Below are 26,313 nucleotides of genomic sequence, written 5' to 3'. Positions count from 1 at the left end.
GTGCTTCTCAAGATATCTGGCTATCCCTACTTAAAAAATCTTAATTCCCAAAATGGTCAACTTCCACAATCTCCTAAAGTAGTCTAGGTCCTTGGGAGGAATGAAAAAATGACCCAAAGTAGCCATTCTTAATGACGGGCAACTTCCTCTAGCCCCTGACCAACCTAAGACACGGAGCCTTGAGGACGACAAGGTAATCCTGCGACGGGTAAGGCTTGGGTTCAAGAATGCACCAATGAGGTGGCGTGGCGACACAGTCCTCCTAAGCATATATAAGGAGGGCTGGTTTCTGGGCTCAGGGTCTTTTGCAACTACAATGAAACCCGCAATAAACGCCTGTAGAAGGATCCTGTTGTGTTGCGTCTTTCTTGCTGGCGAGATAGGCGATCGCTACATAATACAAATTATCTTCTGCTGACTCAGTGCTAAGAACAGAGAGAGATGCAGTTATCAGTGGGAAAGCAAACGGAGCAGGGCTTTCGGATGCTCTGTTCCTTTCTCTTTACTGTGAGATGAAAAAGTCAAGAGCAGATGCTGGTGGAGGTGCAGGAAGCGGGCAATTAGTTTATAGGACTTGGAGAGCTATAGGCTGATGACCTCAATTAAAGAAGCAGAAGGTGACATGGCAGGAAAGGGCCAGAGGTTTGTGGGAAACACAACAGCCATTCAGTGGAGACTGAAAGTAAAGGAAACCGGAGAAACTGGGTGAGGACTTCCAGGCAGCACTGTCTACTGGAGGACGGTAATGATTCATTAATGACTGCTCCTCTTCACGGCCCTAATGCAATTACGCCCAAAAGCTTGCTAAAGCCCTTGGTAATTATCATCGATGCAGACAGCACAGCACTTCTTACGCATTTTTTTCTTCACATAATTTATTGTCTACAGTCCCACTCATTGCTTTCAAATATCAAATTCAGAGCTCGAGAAGGAAAGGACAGGAGCCAACCAAATCTAACTCTTGTCCTCTTCGCTGTGTAAGAGGAATGTGACCGAATTTCTAAGATGCCAAATAATCTTTGAAATGTCCAACACATACTAATCTCCATATTAATGCTTGGAATTCGAATGGGAGTTGGTAACATCAGCCTGTGCAAGGTGGTATTGGGGAAGTGTTAGTGAAGAGAGTTCTTGGCTCAATAATCTGAGAGGAATAAAGGAACTCCTTCAAGGTACAATTAAAGAGACAGTATTCAAAGTGAAACTCAGAAAATTAAATAAACCTTGGATCCAAACTCAAAGTAGCTTTGCTACATTGTAATAAGACGTTGAAAGGGGTCATGTTCAGTCACCCAAGGGCCACACGGGAGTTCATTTTATGTGTCAGTTTGAATAAACTAAGGATGTTAGGGCATACTGTGGTCTGGATAAAGTTGAAAGGGCAGCCATGTCCTGGAAGACTGGCTCCTAGTACTTATGTTGGACCCCCGACCTCAAGAAATGTGTTATAAGAAAGTGATCATGATCTCTGAATTCCTCGCTTGGTCTTCCTTTGACCTATGATCTCTGCCTCTTAAACAAACTCCATGATTCCACTCATCATGGTGCTGATACAGCCAAGGAGACTCATGTGCTACCTGGATTTCACCCTCTGAAATGAAGTCAAATAAACTTTTTGTCTTGACTTCAGACTTCAGGATTTACCCAGGCGCCCCCTTACTTCAAGCTTCAGACCTGGGCTGGATTACCCACCTCACATTCTGTGGCCTCTAGCTTGCAGGTAGATATCTGTAGGACTTCCTGGCCCCTACAGTCATGTGTGCAAAATAAGCCTCTTATATATTCATACATACTCTATGGTTCTGTTTCTCTAGAGAATCCTGATAACAAGGCAATGAAATTATCCAAGAGGAAGGATATAGAACGTAACAACAAAGACAGACTAAACCGAAGTATTTCAGATGGACCAAAATTTATTCTTCCATTTAGTTTCTCAATACTAGATTTCCATCTCTTCTTTCTTTCTTTTTTTTTTTTTTTTTTTTTTTTTGTTTTTTAATTTATTATAAATACACAAGAGGGTATCAGATCTCATCACAGATGGTCATGAGCCACCATGTGGTTGCTGGGATTTGAACTCAGGACCTCTGGAAGAGCAGTCAGTGCTCTTGACCGTTGAGCCACCTGTCCAGCCCGAAAAGAGATCTTTTGCAGGATGTTTTTATGCTGAATAGTCTTCATGGTTGATGACTGAGCAAATGTTAAAATGGCCTGATCCTTCTTGCATTCCATTTACCTGTCCCTTGTAAGAGAGCAGAGCATGTCCTTTTGAGTACGTGTATGTGTTTACATATTTAGATGTGTTGATATCTGTGCATGAACGTGCAGAGGAGCATCCCTCGGTCACACTCCCGTTATTCTATTGAGTCAAAGTCTCTCACACTGCACCTAGAATATACAGATTCAGCTAGCAAACCTCAACGAGCCTCCTGTCTCCAAGCCACCCTGCTCCCACCCGGCACTGGGATTACAGTCTGGATGATAGAAACAGCGCTCACCTCAGGGGACTACAGGATTCGGTTTATAGAGCGTAGATGAATAACTATGGCCAGGCAACACCGACTCAGATTGCCCCCGGATTCTGTATTGTAACACTGAAGAAGTTTAATGGGCTCTTATAGGTTTATGGAACAGAGGACACTGTAAAACAAGGCAAGCTTAAAAGGTGGGAACATCAGAGAGGCAGGCACATAGAAATGGGGGAGGTTTTTCATTGGGCTCCAGATGCTATCTGTTGACAGTCTTAGCTTTTGGATTGGTCGGAGCTATGGGTGTACTAAAGTAATGGATTCCAAAGGCCTTTCATCTATATTACCATTGTCACAGAGGGTGGCAAGGTATGGCTGCTCTGGAGTCAGAACTCAGTCCAAAATAAGGTAATTAGTCTCAGTACCTTCGACTTTCTGTCTATCCACAGTGCTGAAATTCTGAGCAGCCAATCAGTTCCCGTAGACGTGAATTCCTTTTTTCACTCACAGCCAGATGTAGCTTGGGGGCTGGGGGTGCTCATTCACGGTACCCACCATCGACCATCCGTCCCATTTTGTGCATACTGAGGCCACGTATTTAAACATTGTAAGGTTGCTCGTAGCTAAGAGGCTCATTCCAGGATCTGGTGTGGGAGAGGCTGAATGACCATCAGGACAGCAGTCTTCAGGAGAGAGGAGCAGCTGGTGGTAAAGAAACTCCTGGGTTATATCTAAACTACCAGCCACGATGGTCTGCATCTGACCTTTGCTGTTGTTGTTGTTGTTGTGGTTGTTTGTTTGTTTTTTTTGTTTTTGTTTTAACCTTGTATATCTGAAATAGCATTTACATGTAACATATTAAATAGACATATTAAAGTAAAACATAATCAAAAACACAGTCTGGCCTAGTAGGGACTTCATTGGTTAATCAAGAAAGCCTCCACATGGTTCATGAAGTTTCTTTACTAAAACTGATGATGAACACACACACGCACACACACACATGTACACACACAGCACACACGCACACTGCCATGTCTACAGCGAGTTGTACTTCATGGAACTTTTGATGTCTGGAGCACTTGGAACAGTTCCTTATCCTTTAGCTATAGTCTTTGCCTCCGCCCATTTGATTCCATGGCAACCACCTCCTGTGGTGTGGCTATCTCCAGTTCTATAGACACTGAGCTTTAACAGTGAACACTCTGTAACTTATTTACAGGTTGATCTGACCTACTGTCCCAGTTAATAGGCAGTTACTCTTCAGGAGAAAAACAACTCAGAATACAGCAGAGTATCGCTCTGAGTCCCTTTCCCAATAAATCAGCCCTGTCCCGTGTACCAGATTTTATTCTTGGCAGGGTAAAAACAAGGAGGGAGTCAGACCTGTGAGAAGCTGGGATTTCATGGGGTTTGTGAAGATAACTAAATGATATTTCCTGTTTCACAGTCAGAGAAGGAAGTGGACTCCCATGGGAGTTATTGTGTAATACTGCCCACCTGCCTCCCATTGTCGGAACATGGGTGTTGTTTAGTATTTTTTTTCAAGGCCATTTAACTATACTATAGAATATCTTAAGGATGTTTTAATCAGGGCACATGGGCCCTTAAGCTACAATGCCTCAAGTTATCTACACTAAAAAATGTTGGCTGTTTATCCCCACAATTACCTAAGGTTTCATTGGTACTGACATTATCCACAGTCCTTGTTGAGTTATGGTACAGGCTTGTGATGGTTTGAATAGAAATGGTCTCCACAGATGCATATGTTTAAATGTGCGATCATTAGGAAGTAGCACTGCTTGGGAAGGATTAGGAAGTGTGGCCTTTGTTGGAGTAGCTGTGACCCTGGTGGAGGAAGTGTGCCACTGGAAATGGAATTTGAGGTTTCACAAGCCCAAGCCAGACCCAGTAGATCTCCCTCTTCCTGCTGCCTTCTACCAGGTTTATTTGGCTTATACTTCCACATTGCTTTTCATCATTGAAGGAAGTCAGGACAGGAACTCAAGGAGGGCAGGAACCTAGCAGCAGGGGACTGAGAAGGTCATGGAGTGGTGCTGCTTACTTACTTTCTCCTCATGGCTGGCACAGCCTCTTTCTTATAGACCCAGGACTACCAGCCCAGGGATGGCCCCACCTACAATGGGCTGGGCCATTACCCATCAATCATTAAGTTAAAAGGCACCCTACAAATTTGCAAAGCCGAATATTATGGAGGCAGTTTCTAAAAGGAGGTTCCCTCCTCTCAAACGACTTTAGCTTGTGTCGAGTTGACATAAAACTATCTATCCAGCAAGTGTGGAGAGTCTTCGTTGCATTTGGGGTGGAAGTTGAAAAAAAAACTCACTTCAGATACAGAAGCTTAAAAATAAAAGTTGCATTTTCTGAGCCCTTGGGGAGTTCAGGATCTGAACCAATTCCCTGAAGAGAGATTGTACAAGATTTTTAAAGGACAGGAAGTCATGAGTGGGGAGCTGGAGGGTGCAGGGAGCGGGGGTGCTGCAGCGTTATCCAATTGTATGTTGACTTTAGGTCTGGAGCTCAGAGTGATTGAGGACAACGGAGCTGGTCATCTGCATGTAGGTAATTAGGGCATAACAGGCAACTGGTGATACATTTTTGCAATGTATGCACCTTGGTTTAGATAACAGCAATTTCTACGTTCTTTACTAGTTAACAGACAATTAAAACATTTGGAGAAATGGAATAGGTGTTTGTTCCTAGGACTTGGAACATGACCTTGGTTGACCCTGCCAGCAAAACTGAGAAGTTGTCCTTGAGATGTCTGGACTCAGAAAACTGTTTAAGACAGAAGCTGTTCAGCTGTAGGGAAGTCCCCAGCTCCCCTAGGGCTTGGATCTTTGAATTCGGTTTCTCCCTAGGATTAAACGGAGTCAAAAAACAAAATGGTACTATTTAAGTTTCCTTTGCTTGTTCCCAACAGGAAGCACAGGCAGCTGCAATTGATTGGCCATTGTACCCAGAAATTTATTGTAACTGATCATCTGCAATTTCATGGCAACCCAGTAATTAATTGGTTGGAGCAGGTAGAATCCTTTTTCCTTTCTTAGTGGAAAATTTTTCTGCTGCTTTGAGTAAGGGGCTGTGGCTCTAAATTGAAATACCCTAAAATGCGAATTCTCTTGGGAAGATTTAAACTGGGACTTTGTTAGTCCAAAAATCTAAGATTCGTCTCTATCTAAATCATATTGAATAATAAAAGAATATCTTTCTGGGGGTAGTGAAAGATGGAAACCTGTCCAAGTAGAAAGAATTGGTTCAATTAAGATTTGGGTAATCAAACAATCATAACAATAAACATGACTAAGAAAAGAACATAAAAGTCCCTAAGATTAGCACTGTACCTGTTATCTATGGGGGAAAAATCCAGAAATAAATTTTAGAGTTTTCTGGGAAAATTCTAGAAGATATACATACTTATATACATGAGTTAGGGTTCAAGTACATTTTCTTGTAGCCCTTGGTTGATGAGGTAGAGGGAGGTGAGCATCATCCAATCTTTCTGAAACCCACATGGATGTGTCCTAAGGAAGAGTTGGTACTCATTCAAGATAAAAAAAAAAAAAAACCCACACATCTGCCCCCTGAAGTTTTGCAATGCAGGAGGTAGTTAGAAGTACCTGGTAAGGTACTTTTTAGTGAGATGGAGGAGAATCTTTGATGTGGTGTCTTTTCCAATAGACAAAAAACACCTGGTTTGATTTCATTTAGTTCTCTGCGTCCCCGGAGCTGGCAGTGGAAAGATCCTTGAGGGAAAGGCTTGGCAAGGTCACAGGAGAAATAAGAGAGAAATTAAGAATTGTGGATTTGAGGAGAAATGCCAGGGGTCAGGGGCAAACAATTTAAAAGGCAATAAAAAGACTAGACAAACAAAACAAAACAAAAATGCCTTTGGAGTTCTAAAAGTGAGGGAAATACAAAGAACAAGCAAGAGAGTTAGACCACAAAGTGCCCTTAGATACCTGAAGTGGACGAAGCGAGCAAAAGCAAATGTCAGACCAAATGCTCCTAAAGCAAGTAAAAGTAGGTTAGAGCAAAGCCCTTTCAAAACAAACCAGAGAGTGCCCAAGAAGAATCCTAAACTTCAGCTCAGGACAAACCAATGGACCATCGACAAAATTTAGGGAAATCTGGAGGAAGAGCTGACCTTCCACTAAGAAGGCAATGCAGGAAGCTGGACAACAGGGAAGCCCTAGGCAGGTACCTGCACCAATCTGTTTGATTCCGTATATATATAAATGTCCCTGGGGCCTCATATTGGGCATCCAGGAAAGAGAAAGAAACAGCTCTCATCTTTTATTTTTTTAATTAATTAATTATTTATTTATGTATATGAGTACACTGTAGCTGTCTTCAGACACACCAGAAGAGGGCGTCAGATCCCATTATAGATGGTTATGAGCCACCATGTGGTTGCTGGGATTTGAACTCAGGACCTCTGGAAGAGTAGTCAGTGCCCTTAACCACTGAGCCATCTCCCCAGCTAGCTCTCATCTTAAACCGATAAAAGGTACTGTTTATCCTAGAGTGTGTTGGGCCTGGCAACACAGACTTAGATTACCCCCAAATTCCTTGTTTTAATATTGAAGCTGTTTCAAGAATTGTTTATAGTTTTACGGAACAGAGAATGAAGTGGAGATTGCCGGTTTCTTTGGAGACTCAGTGGTGTCATGTGATGTTTTTCTGGAAACTGTCTTAGGAGAGGATGATTTGCTGGAGCAGACCCATGGGAGGATGTTTTGCTGAGGACAGACAGGTGGTGCTCTTCTGGAGACTGCCTGGGGAAAAGAAAGGCATGTGATGTTTTGCTAGAGCCAATACTAGATGGGACACGTGATGTTTGGAAAGAATGTAAGCACAACCCAACAGACAGTGAGTGACAGGGTAGCATCAGTTTCCCTTGTCTTCTCTGACCATTATTTGTTGTGATGTTGTAAAGAGAAAGACAACAAAGGAACTCTGGTGCTACTCCACTGGAGTCTTGGGACTTCCATGGGCTTCCGCTGATTGGCAAGGCCTGGAGGTTTCTTCTGAATCAAACTGCTGTTGCTGATTCATGAATGGTGTCTGTAATTGAGCTGCCACTTTTGATTCAAGTGAATTGAACTGCTGCTACCCAGACAACTTAAGTCTGAAATTTCTAAACAGGTCTGCATCCTCTTTGCCCTATAAACATTTCCTTTCCATTACCCGGTGGACCGGAAGGGAGGTGAAAATATTTAAGATCCCTTGTTAAAGTAGGTTTTAAAAATCGAAGCCTACAAGAGAATATTGTAAATCAGGGCAAGTTTAAGAAGTTTTTATAGTTTTACAGAACAGAGAAAGTAAAAGCTCAAGGCCAGTTTAAAATACATTCACAGGCAGGTCCAGATCCCACCGCATCATCTACCCCAACTAGGAATGTCTGAAGCATATGAAGGGATGAGTCCTACAGACCCTGCAGGATCTCCATGGCACAGGGCAAAAACTAGATATCTGAGAAAAGTCCCAGTAAAGATCCAGTATTGATGGTGTAGCAGATGCCAGAGGCCTCAAACCAGACCAATGGCTCATTGCAATGAACATTCACAAGTAAAGATGTAACAAAAGGATATACTGTGGGACACATTGTGACACAATATAGCTTCCACAATGAAATTGTTGTTTTTTTGTTCGTTTGTTTGTTTGTTTGCCTCGCATCTGCCTTTATTGTAAACAGCAGGTAGAACACGGAGCAATGGTAAAAAATTAATTTACAAAAGCAGAGACTTTTGCCTGGTGGTACCCTTGGAGACTCATACATCGATGCCAACCCAGAGCAGGAGGAAGAGGACTCCAAAGCCCATGAAGAGTGAGGCCACTAAGGAGATGAGGAGCTCTTTGTAAATATTGTATGTGTACTTGGTAGAAATGACCATGTAAACAAAAAACCAGGCCATGAAGAACATGCCGATGGCCAGAAGTACCACAGTCAGGTGAGGGAAGACAGCTGGGTTCACTGGGCTGGTATACCTCCTCATGGCCTCGAGCCCCATTTTGCCCTGCACAGGATAAACCACCAATCCGCCCAAAACTATTGTTTTTTTAATTTATTTATTTTTGAAGAGTTGAAGGGTTGGAGCACAGACACAAAGAGATAGGGAGACGTAAAAGTAACTTTTATTTGTCTGATGTAGTTGTCATCCCTGATGCTTACTGCTAAATCAACTCACCCTTTCTGAACTCTGGATGGCTGGTCCAGCTGTTCTGGCTCAGTTTCCTCTCCAAGCTGACTGATGCAAACTGGCTTCTCTTGGCCTCTCACTGAATTGCTGTTTGGCATTAAACTCTGGCAACTTGTCTAATCCTGTTCTCTGACTTCAGCCTCCTCTGCTGCTCTCAACTGCATGTGTTCAACTCAGCTGACTGAACTGAATTCAGCCGAGCTCCACTCACTCAACTGCCCTCCAAGTAAATGTCACTTTCCAACATGGCTCTCCCTTCTACAAACTAACTTGAACATATGTGCTAAGGGTGTGTCTTGTTCCAGCCAGAGGGATTAAAGGTGTGTGGCTTGTCTGTGTCCCAGTAGGATCACATTCCAATAGGACCACGCAGTTGTCTTTGAATGTGATCCCTTGCCATAGCAACCACGTTGCTGGATTAAATTCCTCTATAGGGAGATGGGTAGAATTGTAGTGCATGGTGTGAAATTCACACACACACACACACACACACACACACACACACAATCAATAAAAAGTTTTTTTTTTTTTAATTTTGTGAGAACATCAGAGAGGCAGGTTCGTGGAGATAGGGGAGGCTTTTATACAGGATCAAGATGGCTTCTTGGGTTTGGGATTGGTAAAAGCTAGTGGTCTGCTAAGCTAATAGATTCCAAATGAGCTTTTACTTTTTCTATAGCATTCCATCTCTCCACAATACTGAAATTCTTTTTAAAAATTATTTATTTAATGTATATGAGTACACTGTAGCTGTCTTCAGACACACCAGAAGATGGCATCAGATCCCATTACAGAGGATTGTGGGCCACCATGTGGTTTCTGGGAATTGAACTCAGGACCTTTGGAAGAACACATTCAGAGCTCTTAACTGCTTAGCCATCTGTCCAGCCCCAACAATACTGAAATTCTAATCAGACAACACACTTCTATAGATATGAATTCCTTTCAGGGGTTTTCATTCACAGACAGATGCAGCTTTTTTTTTTCCTTCAGGAATTTTCATTCACAATAGGCACACCCTCTCACACCCAGCTTTTTTCTGTGCAAACTAGTGGTCTGAACTCAGAGACCCAAGCTTGCTTTGCACACTGAACACTTTAGTGGACGATCCATCTCCCTAGCCCGAAGATACCTCTCTTCACCAATGCACTTCTTTTTGGTAGGTTCAACACAAGTTTAAGTAAAAGATTAAGCGCTCAGGTCAGATGGTTCCCTACCATCCAGTCATTTGCCCAATCCAGCAGCCTGGGAGTTATATATCAAACTCTTACCCATAAATATCCATAAGCCCTTCCAGTTCTGTCTCAGAAATGTCTCTCACATCCCCACCCACCCCCTCTCCCTCTCTCTGATGCTCTGTACACAAATGCCAAATTCTGAGCCCAAAGATCTGGTTGCCGTCAGAGAAGAGAATTCTCATGTACACTGGCTTCTGTTGGGTAAACCCTGCTCCCCAGTTTTTAGTTAACTAGTTAATAAAAGGCTAGAGTCTGTGATTAGGCATTGGAGCGAAAAAGATGGGACCTGAGGATAGAGTTGGGGGGCGTGTCTTGGGTGACACCAGGAAGAGGAGAAAGAAGATGAGATCAGGACGTGTTCATTGGAGATGGACCAGGAGCACATGTCTGAGAGACGTGGCCCCGGGGACCGATTGATGGCGTCGAAATAACTCTGGTGAGATTCAAACAAGTAATGTGGGGAGTGCGGCTGGGAAATAGTTTCAGGGTAATTGCTTAGTAATTGTGCTGAAGCTGATTAGATAAATCAATAAGACTCTGACTCGATGATTGGCAGCTGGCCGGGCCGTAATAAGAACTAATGGGGTTATTAAATTCCATACAACAGCACTCCCAACCCCTTCATCACAGATGCCCTTACCAGCCACCATCACCTTAGGCGAGCCCTTGCCACCGTTCTGGCCACGCCCACAGTTCCGGCCACTCCCACGTCTTGATTACTGCACAGCCAGGGACCTGAGCCAATCTGATCTTTCTAGTCCATTGTTGAGCCCTGCCGCAGCCTTCTACATAAACGCCAAGCTTCATACTGCTTGCTTACCAGGCCCTCCCTCTGCCCACCGTCTTGCTTCCTGCCGGTGCATTTAAAATGCCAGCCCACCTGAGCTTCCTCATCACTCTTTCCCTGCCTCTCCTCATCTGCCCAACCCCAGTCTTCTCTCTCCTTCCACCCAACAGTTGGATATTTTGAATGTGTGCTCCGGGAGCTTTCCCGAACCCACTCATTCCATTCAGATTCAGAATCCGTATTCCTTCGAAGCTTAATGACTTGTCACAGCATACTTCTCCGCTTGGACGCTCACTGGGGTTCCGGATCAGTCTATTCTACTCAAGACTGTGTGCCGAGGCACAGCAGTCTGGCCTCAAGAAGCTTACAGTGATGTGAGAGATTGAATGGCTCAGTGATCCTCACTGAGCAGCCCACAGCTTTTTGGAACAAACAAACCAGATGTGGTCAGTATTCCACATTTGATCCAAGTTGGGGGAAAGGAGGGAAAGAGATTGGCTTACAGTCATCTAAATTCCACTTTTTTCATGATGAGTAGAGAGAGAATCAGCACAGAAGCCCAGAGCTCGTGTGCGTTTGGGAAGCTGTGTCACAGAATGTTTCTGGATGGGAGTAGAGTCCCAGAAGAGGACATGAGTCCTTCCCGTGTTTAATAGCGTAGCACATAGTTGGAGCTGCCTGCTCTCTCCATTTGTATTCTTAGTATGCCGGCCTGCCCGGCGACGTCCTTGCGTTCCACAGAGGCTCCTGACTTCAGCCTTTCGGACTCTTGTTTCTCACCCCACTCTGCACAAACATCCACATTGTGGTAACAGATTACATAAACAAGCAATGCTCTGCTGTGTGGTCTATGTGTTTGTGCGTGTCCTTATCTGTCTCAAACTCTCTGAGACACAGTGGATTTCTATTCTGATGTTACCTTTTGAGCAACCCTATTTCCTTCATTTCCAAGTTCATGGACTCATTTCACACACACACACACACACACACACACACACTCACACACACACTCACACACACACATTGACACACACACTAACACACATACATTCACACACACTCACTCACATACACACACTCACACACTCACACACACACACCATCCTCCTCATGGGCATACCAAAATTAAACCAGAGATTGTTGGAGCTACAGACTTCCTTTGGGTTATTTCCTGGGTAATGGACCTGTTAGGAGCCGAGGGGTTTCCAGGACATGTGTTTGAAAAGAACCCTTGGGTCTGGGCTACCAGTCAAGCCAGACAGCTTCCAAAGGCTGGAGTTCAAGGTGGCTATGCTCACTGCATGGGGAACAGGGAAGCTGGGGTTTGTTGAGGCTAGCTCTGTGGAACTACAGCATAGTCGTCTTAAAACAAAACCCCATGTAGCAGATGTAGTTTGGTCTTCATGTGGGTCCCATGGAATGGGCGCTGTTCCAAAAGGTGTTGCCTGTATATGGGATATGTTCTTCTATGGCTTGCCTGGCCTTAGTGGGATAGGAAGGGGAACCCCCTACCCACTCACAGGAGAAAGGGATGGGGAGGGGGAAGGGAAGGGTTGACCAGGAAGGGGTAGTGAGGAGGACGTAAAGTGAGTAAGTACAAAATTAATTAATTAAAAAAAGAAAGAAAATGCATACAACAAAACAGCAAGGCTGGGCACGATGGTGCGTGCCTTCTATCCCAGCACTGGGAAGGCAGAGGTGGGTGGATCTCCATGAGTTCAAAAGCAGCCAGGTCTGCATCATAGACTCCAGCAAGGACCCCTGAAACCCTGTGTCAAAACAAACAAAACCCTAACTGTAGTGATTGCCTTCGGAATGTTGGAATTTTCATTTATTTAAAAAACAGAAATATTATAAGCACGTGTTTTTGTTTTAATCCCAGGTATGGGGATATGGGGCTGCTTTGGACTGTCCACAGCAGCTGACTATGACTTGCCTAGTGCTCTAGCAGAGGCATGGTTTATCCAGCTACAGAGAGTTTCTGTGATTGTATGACGTTTGGAGTTCTAAGAACTTTCAGAGTGCATATAAATGCTCGGGAGACAGGGTCAGTGGTTGGTGGTTGTTCAAGGTTCAGCAGTCCCTATTTCTCTCCACCCTATCCTTTTTCTCTCCTATCTAGTGATAAGGAGTGAAAACCGGGGAATAAAGGGTGGGCAAAATGAGAACCCACAAATTAGCAAAGCCCAGCTACACCTGAAGTTTTTATAAAACTTCACATGCAGATGGTGATATTGGTGTCTTTTATAATTACTGTCTTTTATGTTTGCAAGTTCTTCTCATCTTCCTTCCCTCATCCCCTCAAGTGCTGGAGTTACAAGTATGCAACACCACCTCCAGCTACACATTCCTGTGGTCATGGAATGACTCTCTGCTATAACTAATAGGGATCTTTCCTCCATATGTGTTTCCCGTGACTCCTCTCGAAGTACTGACAGCCCCTATGTATCTTCCCTGCTCCTGACCTGGAGAAGGCTCCCAGACTGCAGAGACACACAATTCACTATTTTTAAGAGTGAATACAGTGAATGCTCGGGGGAGCCCAAGAAAGGTTATTTAGACAAACTTTGGGATAGAATTCATAAGCAAAGCAAAATGGAATGAGATTTCATTTCAGACCAAAGGAAATAGTGAAGGCAAGTTCTAGAAACAGTCCAGACCCAGCCCCTTCCAATGCTCCTGTTACTGAAGGCCTGGAGACCCCATATATGATGTTAATGCTACTGCAGCCGGAGTCAGTGTAGAAACAGACAAATTATAAACATCTGTTTTAGTTAAAGATTTATTGCTATGAAGAGACACTGTGGTGGTAAGAATATACTTGGCCCAGGGAGCGGCACTATTAGGAGGTGTGTCCTTGTTGGAGTGTGTCACTGTGGTGGGTTTTGATTGGGACCCTCCTCCCTAGCTGCCTGAGAGATTTGGTTTTCTCCCATTTTCCTCCAGAAAGGATGTAGAACTCCCAGCCTTTCTAGCTTGAAGCCTGGACGTTGACAAGCTGCTTGCCCTGATGATAATGGACTGAACCTAAGAACCACTAAGCCAGCCCCATTAAATGTTGTCTTTTATAAGAGTTGCCTTGGTCATGGTGTCTATTTACAACAATGGAAACCCATGAGCACAGCAACTCTAAATCAGGATCAGCAGGCAGCAGGAAGAGACTGCCACACTAGACCAGGCTAAGCATCTGAGACCTCAAAGCCCTCGCCCAGTGACCACTTCCTCCAACAAGGTCACACCTTCTAATAGTGCCACTCCCTATGAACCTATGGGGGTCATTTTCATTCAGATTACCACTGCATCCAGACAGCAAATGTTTGAATGGTTAATGGTAGCCAAATGTTACTAACAGCAATTTTAATCTACTACAAAAGCAAGGGGAAAACAAAACAAAAGATTAGAAAGAATCGTTATGCATGCAAGTTATGGGCCAGTGTAGTGGCCTTTTTGCTCACTGAGATGGAGGAGGCGTGTTGCAGTAAATATTTTTTTAAAAAATGGTGGTTTATCTCTTTACTGGCTCTGAGGTCTCACTCTTCAAGCCCGGTTTTAGTTTGGAGCCATACTCTCCTTGACCCGGTCTGAGCCGCCACCACAGCTCAACTCGTCCGAGCAACTCCCTTCCCTTGGCGATTTTCTACCGCCTGTTCTCCGCCTTTGTCCTGGGGTATTTCTGTACCCCAAAATCCCACACAAACACAACCCTACAGCCCAATAGCTTTTTATACAGGTTTTTATATTCAACTCTCAATCCACAAATCCTCTACACAACAAGATTGCATCAAATAGACAAAGATACAAACTGCCCTTCTACATGAGATATTAGACCTGTAAAATCTTTAATGTTCATAGCTTTTTAATACCAATAAATCCCACCTGGGTCCAGCTGGTCCTTGGGAAGCTCCATGTTGCCTCACCCTCTAACCTGACCACTTCCGACCTCTCAACTTCCCTCGCCCCACCCAGTCACTGGCTTTCCTTTATTTTACTGATTAAAATGGGAAGGTTCAATTGGAGTCATGTGACTAGGCAGCCCTTCTTAGGGAAGTGGAATTAACATTAAAATACAAACAGCTTCAGAACAATCTACAGAGGCAGGCCAGCTACACATAGAACACTGTTCTTAACTTAAAAGGTTGACATGGCTTTGCTTACTTGACATCCTGAATCTCAGTTTTATTTAAATACCCCTTTGTTCTGTTTTCAGCTTTGAAATATAAAATCTTGAAAATAAAAACATCCATTAAGGGCTGGAGAGATGGCTCAGCAGTTATGAGCACTGACTGCTCTTCCATATATCCTGAGTTCAATTCCCAGCAACCACATGGTGCTCACAACCATCTGTAATGGGATCCAATGCCTTCTTCTGATGTGTCTGAAGACAGCTACAGTGTACTCATATACATAAAGTAAATAAATATTTTTAAAAATCCATTAAAACATTTAAGTTCTTCTCCTGTGGCCTGCCAAACCCCCTCAATAATGTCTCACTCTGTGGCCTTGGACTATCCTGAAGCTCCTTACGTACTTATGTAGACCAGTATGCTCTCTCTCCTGGATGAAGGGATTAAAGGCATGTAAAACCACATCCAGCCTATGGCCTCTTTTTAATATGACTCTTGCAGAGCTTTATACAAATAAAATCACTTTAGCTCCCTGACAAAACAGGTTAGAGAAATATCTTGAGACATTATGCTATTGAATTTTACAGGAAAAGCCAAATGTTTTCGTAACTTCCATTAAAGACTCATCCTACCTTAGCTGTCTAGGGTCCCAGAATCAGTCTCACAATTTGATATCAAAAAAAAAAAAAAAAAGGTAACAAAACCACACAAACCCCACCCCCCTGCATTTACGCCACAAACTTAGAGCTATAGGTTGGTCTCTGCAGGCTCTGGTCCAGGAATCTTGATTAAGCATTCAGGCCACATACACATCTGCATGGCTGTCCCTTTTATGAGGTAAGGTCACAGGGACATGAAAGTGTGAAGATCCTTTCTGGGCCATTGGTTTTGTTCCTACAGGGGTCACCAGGAAGAGTCCACTCCACAGCAATTTACTTTCAGTCGCTTAAGCAAGTTCACTGACAACTCTCCACATTCTCATCTATAGCAGCACGGAGTGGGCTGCGATCTGTGGTACTTTGAATTACATTTCTGTTAACCAATAAACCATTCCGTTTATTTACACTTAGAATTACATACATACCTTCAGTTGGCAAGGTCCGCAGTACACCTTTACAGTTTTGCCTCAAGGATATATTAACTCTCCTGCCCTATGTCATAACTTAGAAGGGATCTTGATCGTCTCTCTCTTCCACAAAATATCACATTGATGCACTATATTGATGACATTATGTTGATTGGACCAAGTGAGCAGGAAGTAGCAACAACTTTGGATTCATTGGTAACACATATGCGTATCAGAGGATGGGAAATAAATCCAACCAAAATTCAAGGACCATCTTCCTCAGTGAAATTCTTAGTAGTCCAGTGGTGTGGGGCATGCAGAGATATTCCTTCGAAGGTAAAAGATAAGTTTTTGCACCTTCCCCTTCCCACCACCAAGAAAGAAGCACAACATTTGGTGGGTCTATTTGGATTCTGGTGACAGCACATTTCTCAATTGGGTGTGTTACTTGGGCCCATTAACTAAGTGACATGGAAAGCCACTAGCTTTGTGTGGGGCCTGAAACAGGAGAAGATTCTTTCTTCAACAGGTCCAGGCTACTGTGCAGGCTGCTCTACCACTTGGACCACATGACCCAGCAGACCCAATGGTACTTGAGGTATCAGTGGCAGATAGAGATGCTGTTTGGAACCTCTGTAGGTGAATCACAGAAGAGACCTTTGGGATTTTGAAGCAAAGCTCTACCATCTACAGACATCTATTCTCCATTTGAAAAACAGCTCTTGGCCTGCTATTGGGCCTTAGTAGAAACTGAATGTTTGACAATAGGATACGATGTTACCATGCAACCTGAGCTACCCATCTTGAGCTGGGTGCTATCAGAACCTCCAAGTAATAAAGTAGGACATGCACAGCAGCAGTCTGTTATCAAATGGAAGTGGTACATATGTGATCATACCCCAGCAGGTCCTGAAGGCACAAGCAAGTTACATGAAGAAGTTTCTCAAATGCCTATGGTTTCTACTCCTGTTACAAGGCCATCTGCTGCCAAACATGTGCCTATAGCCTCATGCTGTTCCCCATGATCGGCTGACAGAAGAAGAGAAGACTAGGACCTGGTTAATGACGGCTCTGCACATCCTGCGGGCACCACCCAGAAGTGGACAGCTGCAGCATTACAACCCCTTTCTGGGACAACCCTGAAAGATACAAGTGAAAGAAAAGCTTTACAGTGGGCAGAACTTGGAGCAATACATATGGTATTACAGTTTGTTTGGAAGAAAAGATGGCAAGATGTATGATTGTTCACTGACTCATGGGCTGTAGCCAATGGATTGGCTTGGATGGTCAGGGACTTGGAAAAAAATCATGATTGGAAAATTGGTGAGAAAGACATATGGAGAAGAAGTATGTGGATAGATCTCTCCAAATGGGCAAAGGATGTTGTGTCCCGTGTAAATATTCACCAAAAGGTGACTTTAGATGAGGAGTTGAATAATCAAGTGAATAATATGATCCTGTTCTGTGGACAATCAGCCTCTTTCCCCAGCCATCCTTGTCATTATTCAATGGACATATGAACAAAGTGGCCATGGTGGCCAAGATGGAGGTTATGCTTGGGCTCAACAACACAGACTTCCACTCACCAAGGCTGACCTGGCAAGGCTGACCTGGTTATAGCTGCTGCTGAATGCCAGATCTGCCAACAGCAGAGACCCACACTGAACCCCAGATATGGCACCATTCCTCGAGGTGACCAGCCAGCAACCTGATGGCAGGTTGACTACATTGGACCAGTTTCTCCGTGGAAAGGACGTTTCATTTTAATGGAGTAGATACTTGTTCCGGTTATGGATTTGCCTTTCCTGCACGTAATGTTTCTGTCAAAACCACCATCTGACTTACAGAATGTCTTATCCATCATCATGGTATTCCACACAGTATTGTTTCTGATCAAGAAATTCATTTCACAGCCAGAGAAGTACAGCAGTAAAGATCATAGAATCCACTGGTCTTAGCATGTTCCCCACCATCCTGAAGCAGCTAGTTCGATAGAATAGTAGAATAGCCCCCTTTTTTAAGGTTTATTTATATATGTATGTGAGTACACTGTAGCTGCCGTCAGACACTCCAGAAGAAGGCTTTGGATTCCATTAGAGTAGGTTGTGAGCACCATGTGGTTGCTGGGAATTGAACTCAGGACCTCTGAAAGAGCAGTCAGTGCTCTTAACCACTGAGCCATCTCTCCAGCCCTGGAATGGCCTTTTGAAGACACAGTTACAGTGTCAATTCGGTGGCAGCAGCATGGAGGGCTGGGGCAGAGTTCATCAGTATATGCTTTGAATCAGTGTTGGATATATGGTACAGATTCTCCCATAGCCAGGATCCAGGAATCAAGAGGTGGAAAAGAGAATACTTCTACTCACTGTCACTCCTAATGACCCACTAGAAAAGTTTTTGCTTCCTGTCCCCACAAGCCTAGGTTCTGTTGGCCTGGAAATTTTGGTTCCAGAGAGGGGAGTGCTCCTACAAGAAGCTACAACAGATATTCCATTGAACTGGAAGTTCAGATTTCCCCCTAGTTATTTTGGGCTTCTAATGCTGTTAAACCAACAGGCCAAGAAGGGAATAACAGTGTTAGGAGGGGTGATAGATCCAGATTGCTATAGAGAAATTGGATTGCCTCTCCACAATGGAGGTAAGAAGGGTTATGTCTGGGGTACAGGAGATCCCTTAGGGCATCTCTTAGCACTACCATGTCCTGTGTAAAGTCAATGGGAAACTACAGCAGCCTGATCCAAGCAGGATGACAAAGGACACAGAACCATCAGGAATGAAGGTATGGGTCAGTCCTCCAGGAAAAGAACCAAACCTGCTGAGGTGCTGCAGTGGGTAGAGGAAATATAGAATGGGTAGTAGAGGAAGGTAATTATAAATACCAGCTAAGGCCACGTACCCAGTCACAGAAACGAGGATTATAAAGTAATATGAGTGTTTGTTTTATTTTGTGAAGAACACATTTGTATGTTTATTTATGCTTTCTTCCAATTTCTTTAACATCAATTGGTATTTAAGTTGAGACACTAAAAGAATCTTCCCAAGAGACATTGCCCCACTGTAATTTACAAATGCGTTTGCAATTGTACAAGGAATAGTTGTATCATGTAAGGTGTATTCATGACCTTGTCATTGTTTCATGTGGACATGAGATATTATTTGTGTCAAATTGACAAGGGGTGGATTGTAGTGGCTATTCCTGGTTGTCAACTTGACTATATCTGGAGTGAACCACAATCCAGAATTGGAAGGCTCACCTGTGATCTAGATCTTGAGGCTGGGAGATTCAAGTTTCTGACTTGGATGTTGCCATGGAGATCTTGAGGCATAGTGGCTATGAATCACAGGAAAGGTAAGGTGATCCCTGAGTTCAAGGTCAGCCTTGGACAAAACAAGTCCCAGATCCAGGCATGGTGGTACACACCTTTAATCTGGACCACACCTTCTACTGGAGGCCTACATAAGGACATTGGAAGAAGGAAGACTCTTCTTCACCTGCTTGCCTTGTGGGACTGAGCAACTCCTAGATCCTTGGACTTCCATTCATAGCTGACCATTATTGGAGAGTTGGACTATAGACTGTAGGTCATAAAAACAAATTCCCTTACTATACAGACACTATCCATAAATTCTGTGACTCTAGAGAACCCTGACTAATACAGCAATGATGAGCTTAATTAAATGGTGGTCACTAATTGTACACAATTATGATTGGTTTCAAAAGACTGGGCTAGTCATACTCCATGAACACATCTTGAACACATCTGGAAATGCAGTTACTTCCTGCTTTCATGACAAGATTCTTATTAAACTGTCCACATTTTGGGTTTAATCATTCTTTTTGTGGCTTCAACACCTGGGTGTGCTCTCTCTTTCTCTCTCTTTCTTTCTTTCTCTCTCTCTCTCTCTCTCTCTCTCTCTCTCTCTCTCTCTCTCTCTCTCAATACTTATTTAATTTACTGTTGGTTCTTTCCCTTGGCTAGCACCACCCCTCCCCCCTTCAGGCCCCCTGGCTCCACATACAGGGTTTGTCTGTGGGGACCAGGCTGGCCTCAAACTCACAGTGATCTGCCTGCCTGCCTTTCTTTGCTTCAAGAGTGCTGGGATTAAAGGTGTTCAATATTATGCTGGGCCAGTTGTTTGTAGGAAAGAGAAAAAACAGGAAGGGAAAGACTATGATGATTAAAATACATTCAATAAAATTCTCAAAGTAGAAATAAAAACATTTAAAAAACCAAAATGTACAAAATGTAAAGCAAAATTAATCCCACATGGTGCACTTCTCAGTTAAGCACAGGTATTTTCCCAGACTGAGAGGAAACCTTTTGGTGTCCTGGGAAGTTTTTGGTAACAGTTCCACAGCCTACTGATAATTCCAACAGTGATTTACTTCATTGTGGAACGGAGGTTCTGCTGTTTCCCTGGGGCAGAGGTAAATTTAGAGACAGACTGATACAATAAACTGGAGAGATGGTTCTCCTGTCCTATGGGTTTCTAACCCATAGTAGCTGCGGAAGATATGACCCATTTACCTGCTCGCCCCCTTGAAATATTTTCAAGGCAAAACAAACATTAATTGTATAGGTTTGTGGTTTGCTTCATCTTGGAAAGTTTTACGGATCAAAGCCCCTACTGTACTTGAAAGGAAGTGTAAGATTTCAGAGAAAGGAAGCAAGGAAAGGCTTCTTGTTCTAGGAGAGAAAAGGTGTAAGTGAAGCTGAGTGGTGGTGTGGCTGTGTGGGCGTGGCCAGAGGTGGGCTGTATACAGCCCTCAGTCAGACAGACAGACTGGCAAGAAGGGCAGTGAGCTCTCCCTGAGAAACATCAGTGGTACTGGGAAGCCAAAGGTGAATCTATCTGACACACACTCCGTGAGGGGACGTTGGGCTCAAGGAAAGAGGGCTTCAGAGAGCATCCAGCTGTGTAGATAAGAGGCTTCCTAATTACAAGATGGGGCCAAGAAATGAAGCTTTCTGTCAATACCAAGAGCTACCTGAGCCTTAGAAAATCTCTAGATTCAATACAAAACCAAGGTTTATATAGAACACCAGGAGGGAGGAGAAAGGGGGCAAAGCAAAAATCGATAAGTTTGAGTTCAACAGAGAATTGTAAGAGAACACAAGCTTCTAGCCCAGTATGAGGGTTTATTAAACATAATTACAGTTTAACAGAAAGTAAGGGAATCCTGCATTAGGTCCATGTGACAGCTAGGTTAGAATTACATACTTTTCTTCTAATAGCCCTAAACAGTAAATATGGATCTCTGCTTTTTTTTTTTTTTTTTAAATCAAAATACAAAGCTCAAAATAGCTAAGAAACACACAGCTTGTAAGTAGGAAAGCCTAGATTTCAGAGAGGGTCTGTCTGGCTACAGACATCCATTTTCTACTGTGCCTTTAACTAAGAACAGGAAAATCTGCCAGGAGTGAGAAGGAGAAATAAATATGTAATCAGTATAATAACCCAGAGGCTTGCTGTACACAGACGAAAGATGAACACCAGTGAGGGGGGACAGCAGAGCCCAGGGGGAGGGAGGAGTCATCCGAGAAGTAGGATGGGGAAGGAATCCAGCCCCATGCAAGAGAAGACTGAAGCCTTTCATACACACTGTTGGGATTCTGTAAACCCCACCCCTCAGTTGCCTAGCAACAGCCAGGTATACCCCACCCCTCAGTTACCTGGGAATAGCAAGGTATGCCCCCCCTCCAGTGACCTGACACTATAAAAGAGGCTGCTTGCCCCCTCCTCTCTCTCTTATTCTCTTGTTCTCTTACTCTCTCTCTCTTGCTCTTCTGCCCTTACCCCTCCTCTTCCCCTTCCTTTCCCCCCTTCCCTCCACGTGCTCATGGCCAGCCTCTACTCTTCTACTTCTCTCTCTGCCTCTACCACCCTCTTAACTCTCCCCTGACCTAAATAAACTCTATTCTGTACAATGTCGTGTGGCTGGTCCCACAGGGGGAAGGGATTCCCAACATGGATCCCCCAGAGGCATTCCTCTCTCCTCCAGGCCTCACAGCACCTCCATGGGCCATATCCCCCACTCTCTTCATCCTTTTCCTAACATTGGTGCCGAAACCCAGGACATCACCTTTTAACAACATTGGTGCCCTGTATGAGGAGATTAGATTCCCTCACGACCGGATATCTCTTTTTCCTTTCACACACAGTCAGGCAATTTCTGTTAATCATGCCCAACATCCCAGCTTTGAGGAGCTAAGCTGTGCTTTGATCCACATTCACCCAGAGATTTAATCATGAGTTTCTGAGATCTTCTTTGAGAGGAATAATATGCCCTCTCTGTTGGGATTCTGTAAACCCCACCCCTCAATTACCCAGCAGTAGCCAGGTATGCTCCACCCCAATGACCTGACACTATAAAAGGGACTGCTTGCCCCCCTCCTCTCTCTCTTGCCTCTCTTGGCCTCTTGCAGCCTTGTTCTCCCACCCCTACCCCTCCTCTTCCCTTTCCCTTCTTCCCCCCTCCCTCCACATGCTCATGGCCGGCCCCTACTCCTCTATTCCTCTCTCTCTCTCTTTCTGCCTCTACCACCCTCTTAACTCTCCCATGACCTGAATAAACTCTATTCTGTACTATACCGTTGTGTGGCTGGTCCCTCAGGGGGAAGGTATTCCCAACATGGGCCTCCCAGAGGCATCTCCCTTGCCCCCAGGCCTTGCCGCACCTCCATGGGTTATATGCCCCCCACTTTCTTCATCCTTCCCCTAACATTGGTGCTGAAACCCGGGACGTCATCTTTACACAATATTGGTGCCCTGTGACTTTTCCTTTCACTCTCTACCCAAATGGAACAGGAAAGGAAACTTTGACCAATGAGAAGGAGATTGATAATCACACGTATCCACATCCCCTTATGACCTGAGTCAGCCAGAGCCGTTCTCCCCAAAATGTCAGATTAACCAATCTTACTGAGAAGGTAAAGTTTCTGGATGGGCACAGTCAAGACAAGGATGTCATAAAGGAAGCCACTCCAGGGCTAGAGAGCTGGCTCAGCGGTTAAGAGCACTTGTTGCTCTTGCAGACAACCTGGGTTTAGTTCCCAGTACCCACATGATGGTTTACAATCAACCCTAACTCCAGTTCTAGGGGATCTGACTCCCTCTTCTGACCTCGTTGGACACCTGACATGGGTGTGATACATATAAACACATGCAGGGAAACACTTATACATATAAAACAAAATAATCTTACATATTATTATACATCAGTTATATATTATATAATTATGTAAAATATCACACATTGATTATATATAGAATATATGTCATAATATATACATACATACACACACACACACACACACATGTTTGTGTGTGTGTGTGTGTGTATGGAGAGAGAGAGAGAGAGCGATCTGAGCAGTGGTGGCACACACCTTTGATCCCATACTTGAGAGGTAGAGGCAGGTAGATCTCTGAGTTCAAGACCAGCCTAGTATATAAAGTGAATTCCAGAACAGTCAGGGCTACACAGAGAACCCCACACACACATAGATATTAATAATACAAAGTTCTTAGGAGACATTTTCAGAAAGAGTCAAATTTTTTCATTCTGTCTTAGGGTAATTGCACAGTTAATGTATGTGAGGGTTTAGCACCAATGTATTTGAGGTAGTGCAGTAAAGAAACTGTCAGTATGATTGTTCCAAGGCATAGTTAAAGGGGAAGGCTTTTCTTACATTGTAGGTAGGAGAGACAGAGCAGCCAGAGGCTTCTGGAAGAGTCCAGAGCAGAAAAAGTTGGCTGAACATGGCCGGCAGACTGAATATGGCCAGGGCTATCTCTGCCAGAAGGGAGAATATCAGGGCAGTACTAGAGCAAACGTTTAAAAAAAGTAAAGCAAGAACAGATCACAGTGAGACTAGCTGGTTATAAGGAGAATGAGCAGCTGTCTGCAGGGAAGGGAGCTGCAGGAGCTTGGGGGGGGGGGGGGAGGAGGTGGGGAGGGGTGGGATGAACTTTAAAATATGTCACAGGTACTTATCACTCTGGAGGAGCCTAGGGGATAGCATGCACCAAAGGCAAGGGATATGACTCCTTTTGACAGATGGGAACCAGTTCCACAAGTTCCTGAGGACTGCCAGGTTTTATCTAACTGCCAGAAATCCTCCTGGAGAACAGCTTGAGCTCGTGAGTTTCCTTTGGACCTGACAGTTAATACTAAATGTACAGAAGAGAGGGTGGACCTCTAAGGCTTCTAAGAGAAACTAACATAACCGATATATTTGAAAAACTGAGATACTGCAGGCAACAGCACAGGGTGGACAAGGTAAGAGCCGCCTCATCAGCTCTGAGCTGCCAGGTGCTCACAGAGTCTGATCTGTAGAGAGGCAAGGAGAGAAGGTGGGGGAGGGGAGGGAGTGCACCTTTATCCCAGAGGCCAGAAGACCTCTGCTCTGAGAGTTCCAGGCCAGTAGGGGCGACACAGTGAGACACTGTCTAAAAATAAAGAAGGAAGCATGGAAGGAAGAGAGGGAGGGAGGGAGGAGAAAAAGAAAGAAAAGAAAGAGATAAACAAAATTAATTGGAAATACATGGAAGATGAAAGCAAGAGAATGTAAAATGCTTACCCAAGAGTATTTTTCTGAGAAAGGGCTAGTCCTAGACATGTACACAATGGAACTGATGTTCTTTTGGTTTGTTTGTTGTTCTCCTGTCTTGGTCACCCCCCTCCCACAATCCTTCCCCCCTCCAGCCTTTCCCCTTCTCCTCTGAGCAGGTAGGGGCCACTTTGGTATTCCCCCCCACACTCTGGTACGTCAAGTCTCTGAAAGGCTAGGACTTCCTCTCCCACTGAGGCCAGACCAGGCAGCCCAGCTAGAGAAGCATACGGGGCTCATGTTCTTAGTGTGTTGGTATCTCTTATTGATGGAAACAAGGAATCATGGGAAGATCTATCTCTAACAACTATTTAGCTAATGTTAACCAACTTGGGCTCTGCTGTAAATGCATAATATCTGAGTGTCCTCCACCTCAATGTTTAGCCTTGCACTTGCTTTGTAAACCAACCTTGAATTCAGAGCTCTGCCCACCACACCCCCCGCCCAGTACTGGGACTAAAGGAACGCACTATCATGTCCAGAGCTTGACTCATGTTTTAGAGAAAATTCATATGTTCTGTGCTTTCTATAGATTCTTAAAACTATTTAAATTATGTGCATGTGTTTACAATTACATGTAAGTATTTGAACATAAGTACAGGTACCCTTGGAGGGCAGAAGAAGACACTGAATTCCACAAGAATTGGAGTTACAGAGAGTTGTGAGCCAGCCAACATGGGTGTGAGGAACCAAAGTCATGATCGCTCGAACGTGCACAATCTTAACTGCTCAGCCATCTTTCTCCAGCCCCACCCCCTCCCGCCTCTATCCAGTCATGGGGACTAGATTCAACCCTGTATCTACTAGGTGAACACTGTGAACTGTAACCCTAGGTTTTTACGGATCTTTTCTTCTAGTAGTTTTAAGCTTTATGGCTCAAAACAGGGACCCAACAGGAGGATATACTTAACTTAGAGTAAGTCCAGCAGTGCCCGGTGAAAAGGCTGTTTACCAAAGGACAGCTAAAATAAGGGTAATCCAGAAGACACTAGCACAAACTATGGGCCTCTCTCTCCAGAGAGAGCACCTCCAGTGTGGGGAGGCCAGGGTGGGGCAGAGCTCAGAGCAGCAGCGCTTGCTCTCCCAGTCTGGCGACCATCAAATCACTATGCACTGTATTCCGTAAGTAATAGGAATTGTCTTCCTTTGGGATTTCCAATAATTACCTTTAGCCTTTGTACTAGTTGGCTCTTCGTCAACTTGACACAAGCTAGAGTCTTCAGACAGGAAGGAGCCTCACTTGAGGAAAAGGCTCCATGAGATCCAGCTGTAAGGCATTTTCATAATTAGTGATTGATGAGGGAGGGCCCAGCCCATTGTGGGTGGTGCCATCCCTGGGCTGGTGGCCCTGGGCTCTCTAAGACAGTAGGCTAAGTGAGTCATGAGAAGCAAGCTAGTAGGGAGCACTGCCTGTCCTGCTTGAGTTCCTGTCCTGACTTTTGGAAGTGTAAGCCAAATAAACCCTTTCCTTCCCAACTTTTTTTTTTTTTTTTTTTTTTTTTTTTTTGGTCTTGGTGTTACACTGCAGCGGTAGAGTCCCTAAGACAGCCATGTTTATGAAAAGAAATTTTCAAAGAAATGGCCTCTCTGGTGTGCCCACCCAGGTGTGAATACGAGACCATCGGTGGAAGCTGGTAGAATCAGGAAGGTGTTTGTGTTCCTGCTCTTTCAGCTCGGGTTAGAAAGAGTAAAAACTCCTACAAGGAAACCCCCATTGTGTTCACATTGTGCTCAAGGCTTTGATGCCAAGCTCTGGTTCTGGAGTGTAATTCTGATGAATCTGCTGTTTCGGGA

The 26,313-nt window shown here is 44.2% G+C and overlaps 1 protein-coding gene across 1 annotated transcript; it reads right to left on the bottom strand.

The window, feature by feature from the left end:
* Positions 1 to 8,263: 8,263 nt before the first annotated feature.
* LOC308429492 (dolichyl-diphosphooligosaccharide--protein glycosyltransferase subunit TMEM258-like) lies at positions 8,264 to 8,503 on the bottom strand (the record flags this gene model as incomplete). Its single annotated transcript, XM_080928351.1, has 1 exon — positions 8,264 to 8,503. One exon carries the CDS (start codon positions 8,501 to 8,503, stop codon positions 8,264 to 8,266), a length of 240 nt encoding a protein of 79 aa, XP_080784477.1.
* Between the last annotated feature and the right edge of the window lie 17,810 nt (positions 8,504 to 26,313).

Source organism: Micromys minutus (genome assembly GCF_963924665.1).
Source record: "Micromys minutus genome assembly, chromosome: 14".
Classification (NCBI taxonomy): Eukaryota; Metazoa; Chordata; class Mammalia; order Rodentia; family Muridae; genus Micromys; species Micromys minutus.
Note: the sequence above shows the minus strand (reverse complement) of the source record. Positions and strands in the feature narration are given on the sequence as shown.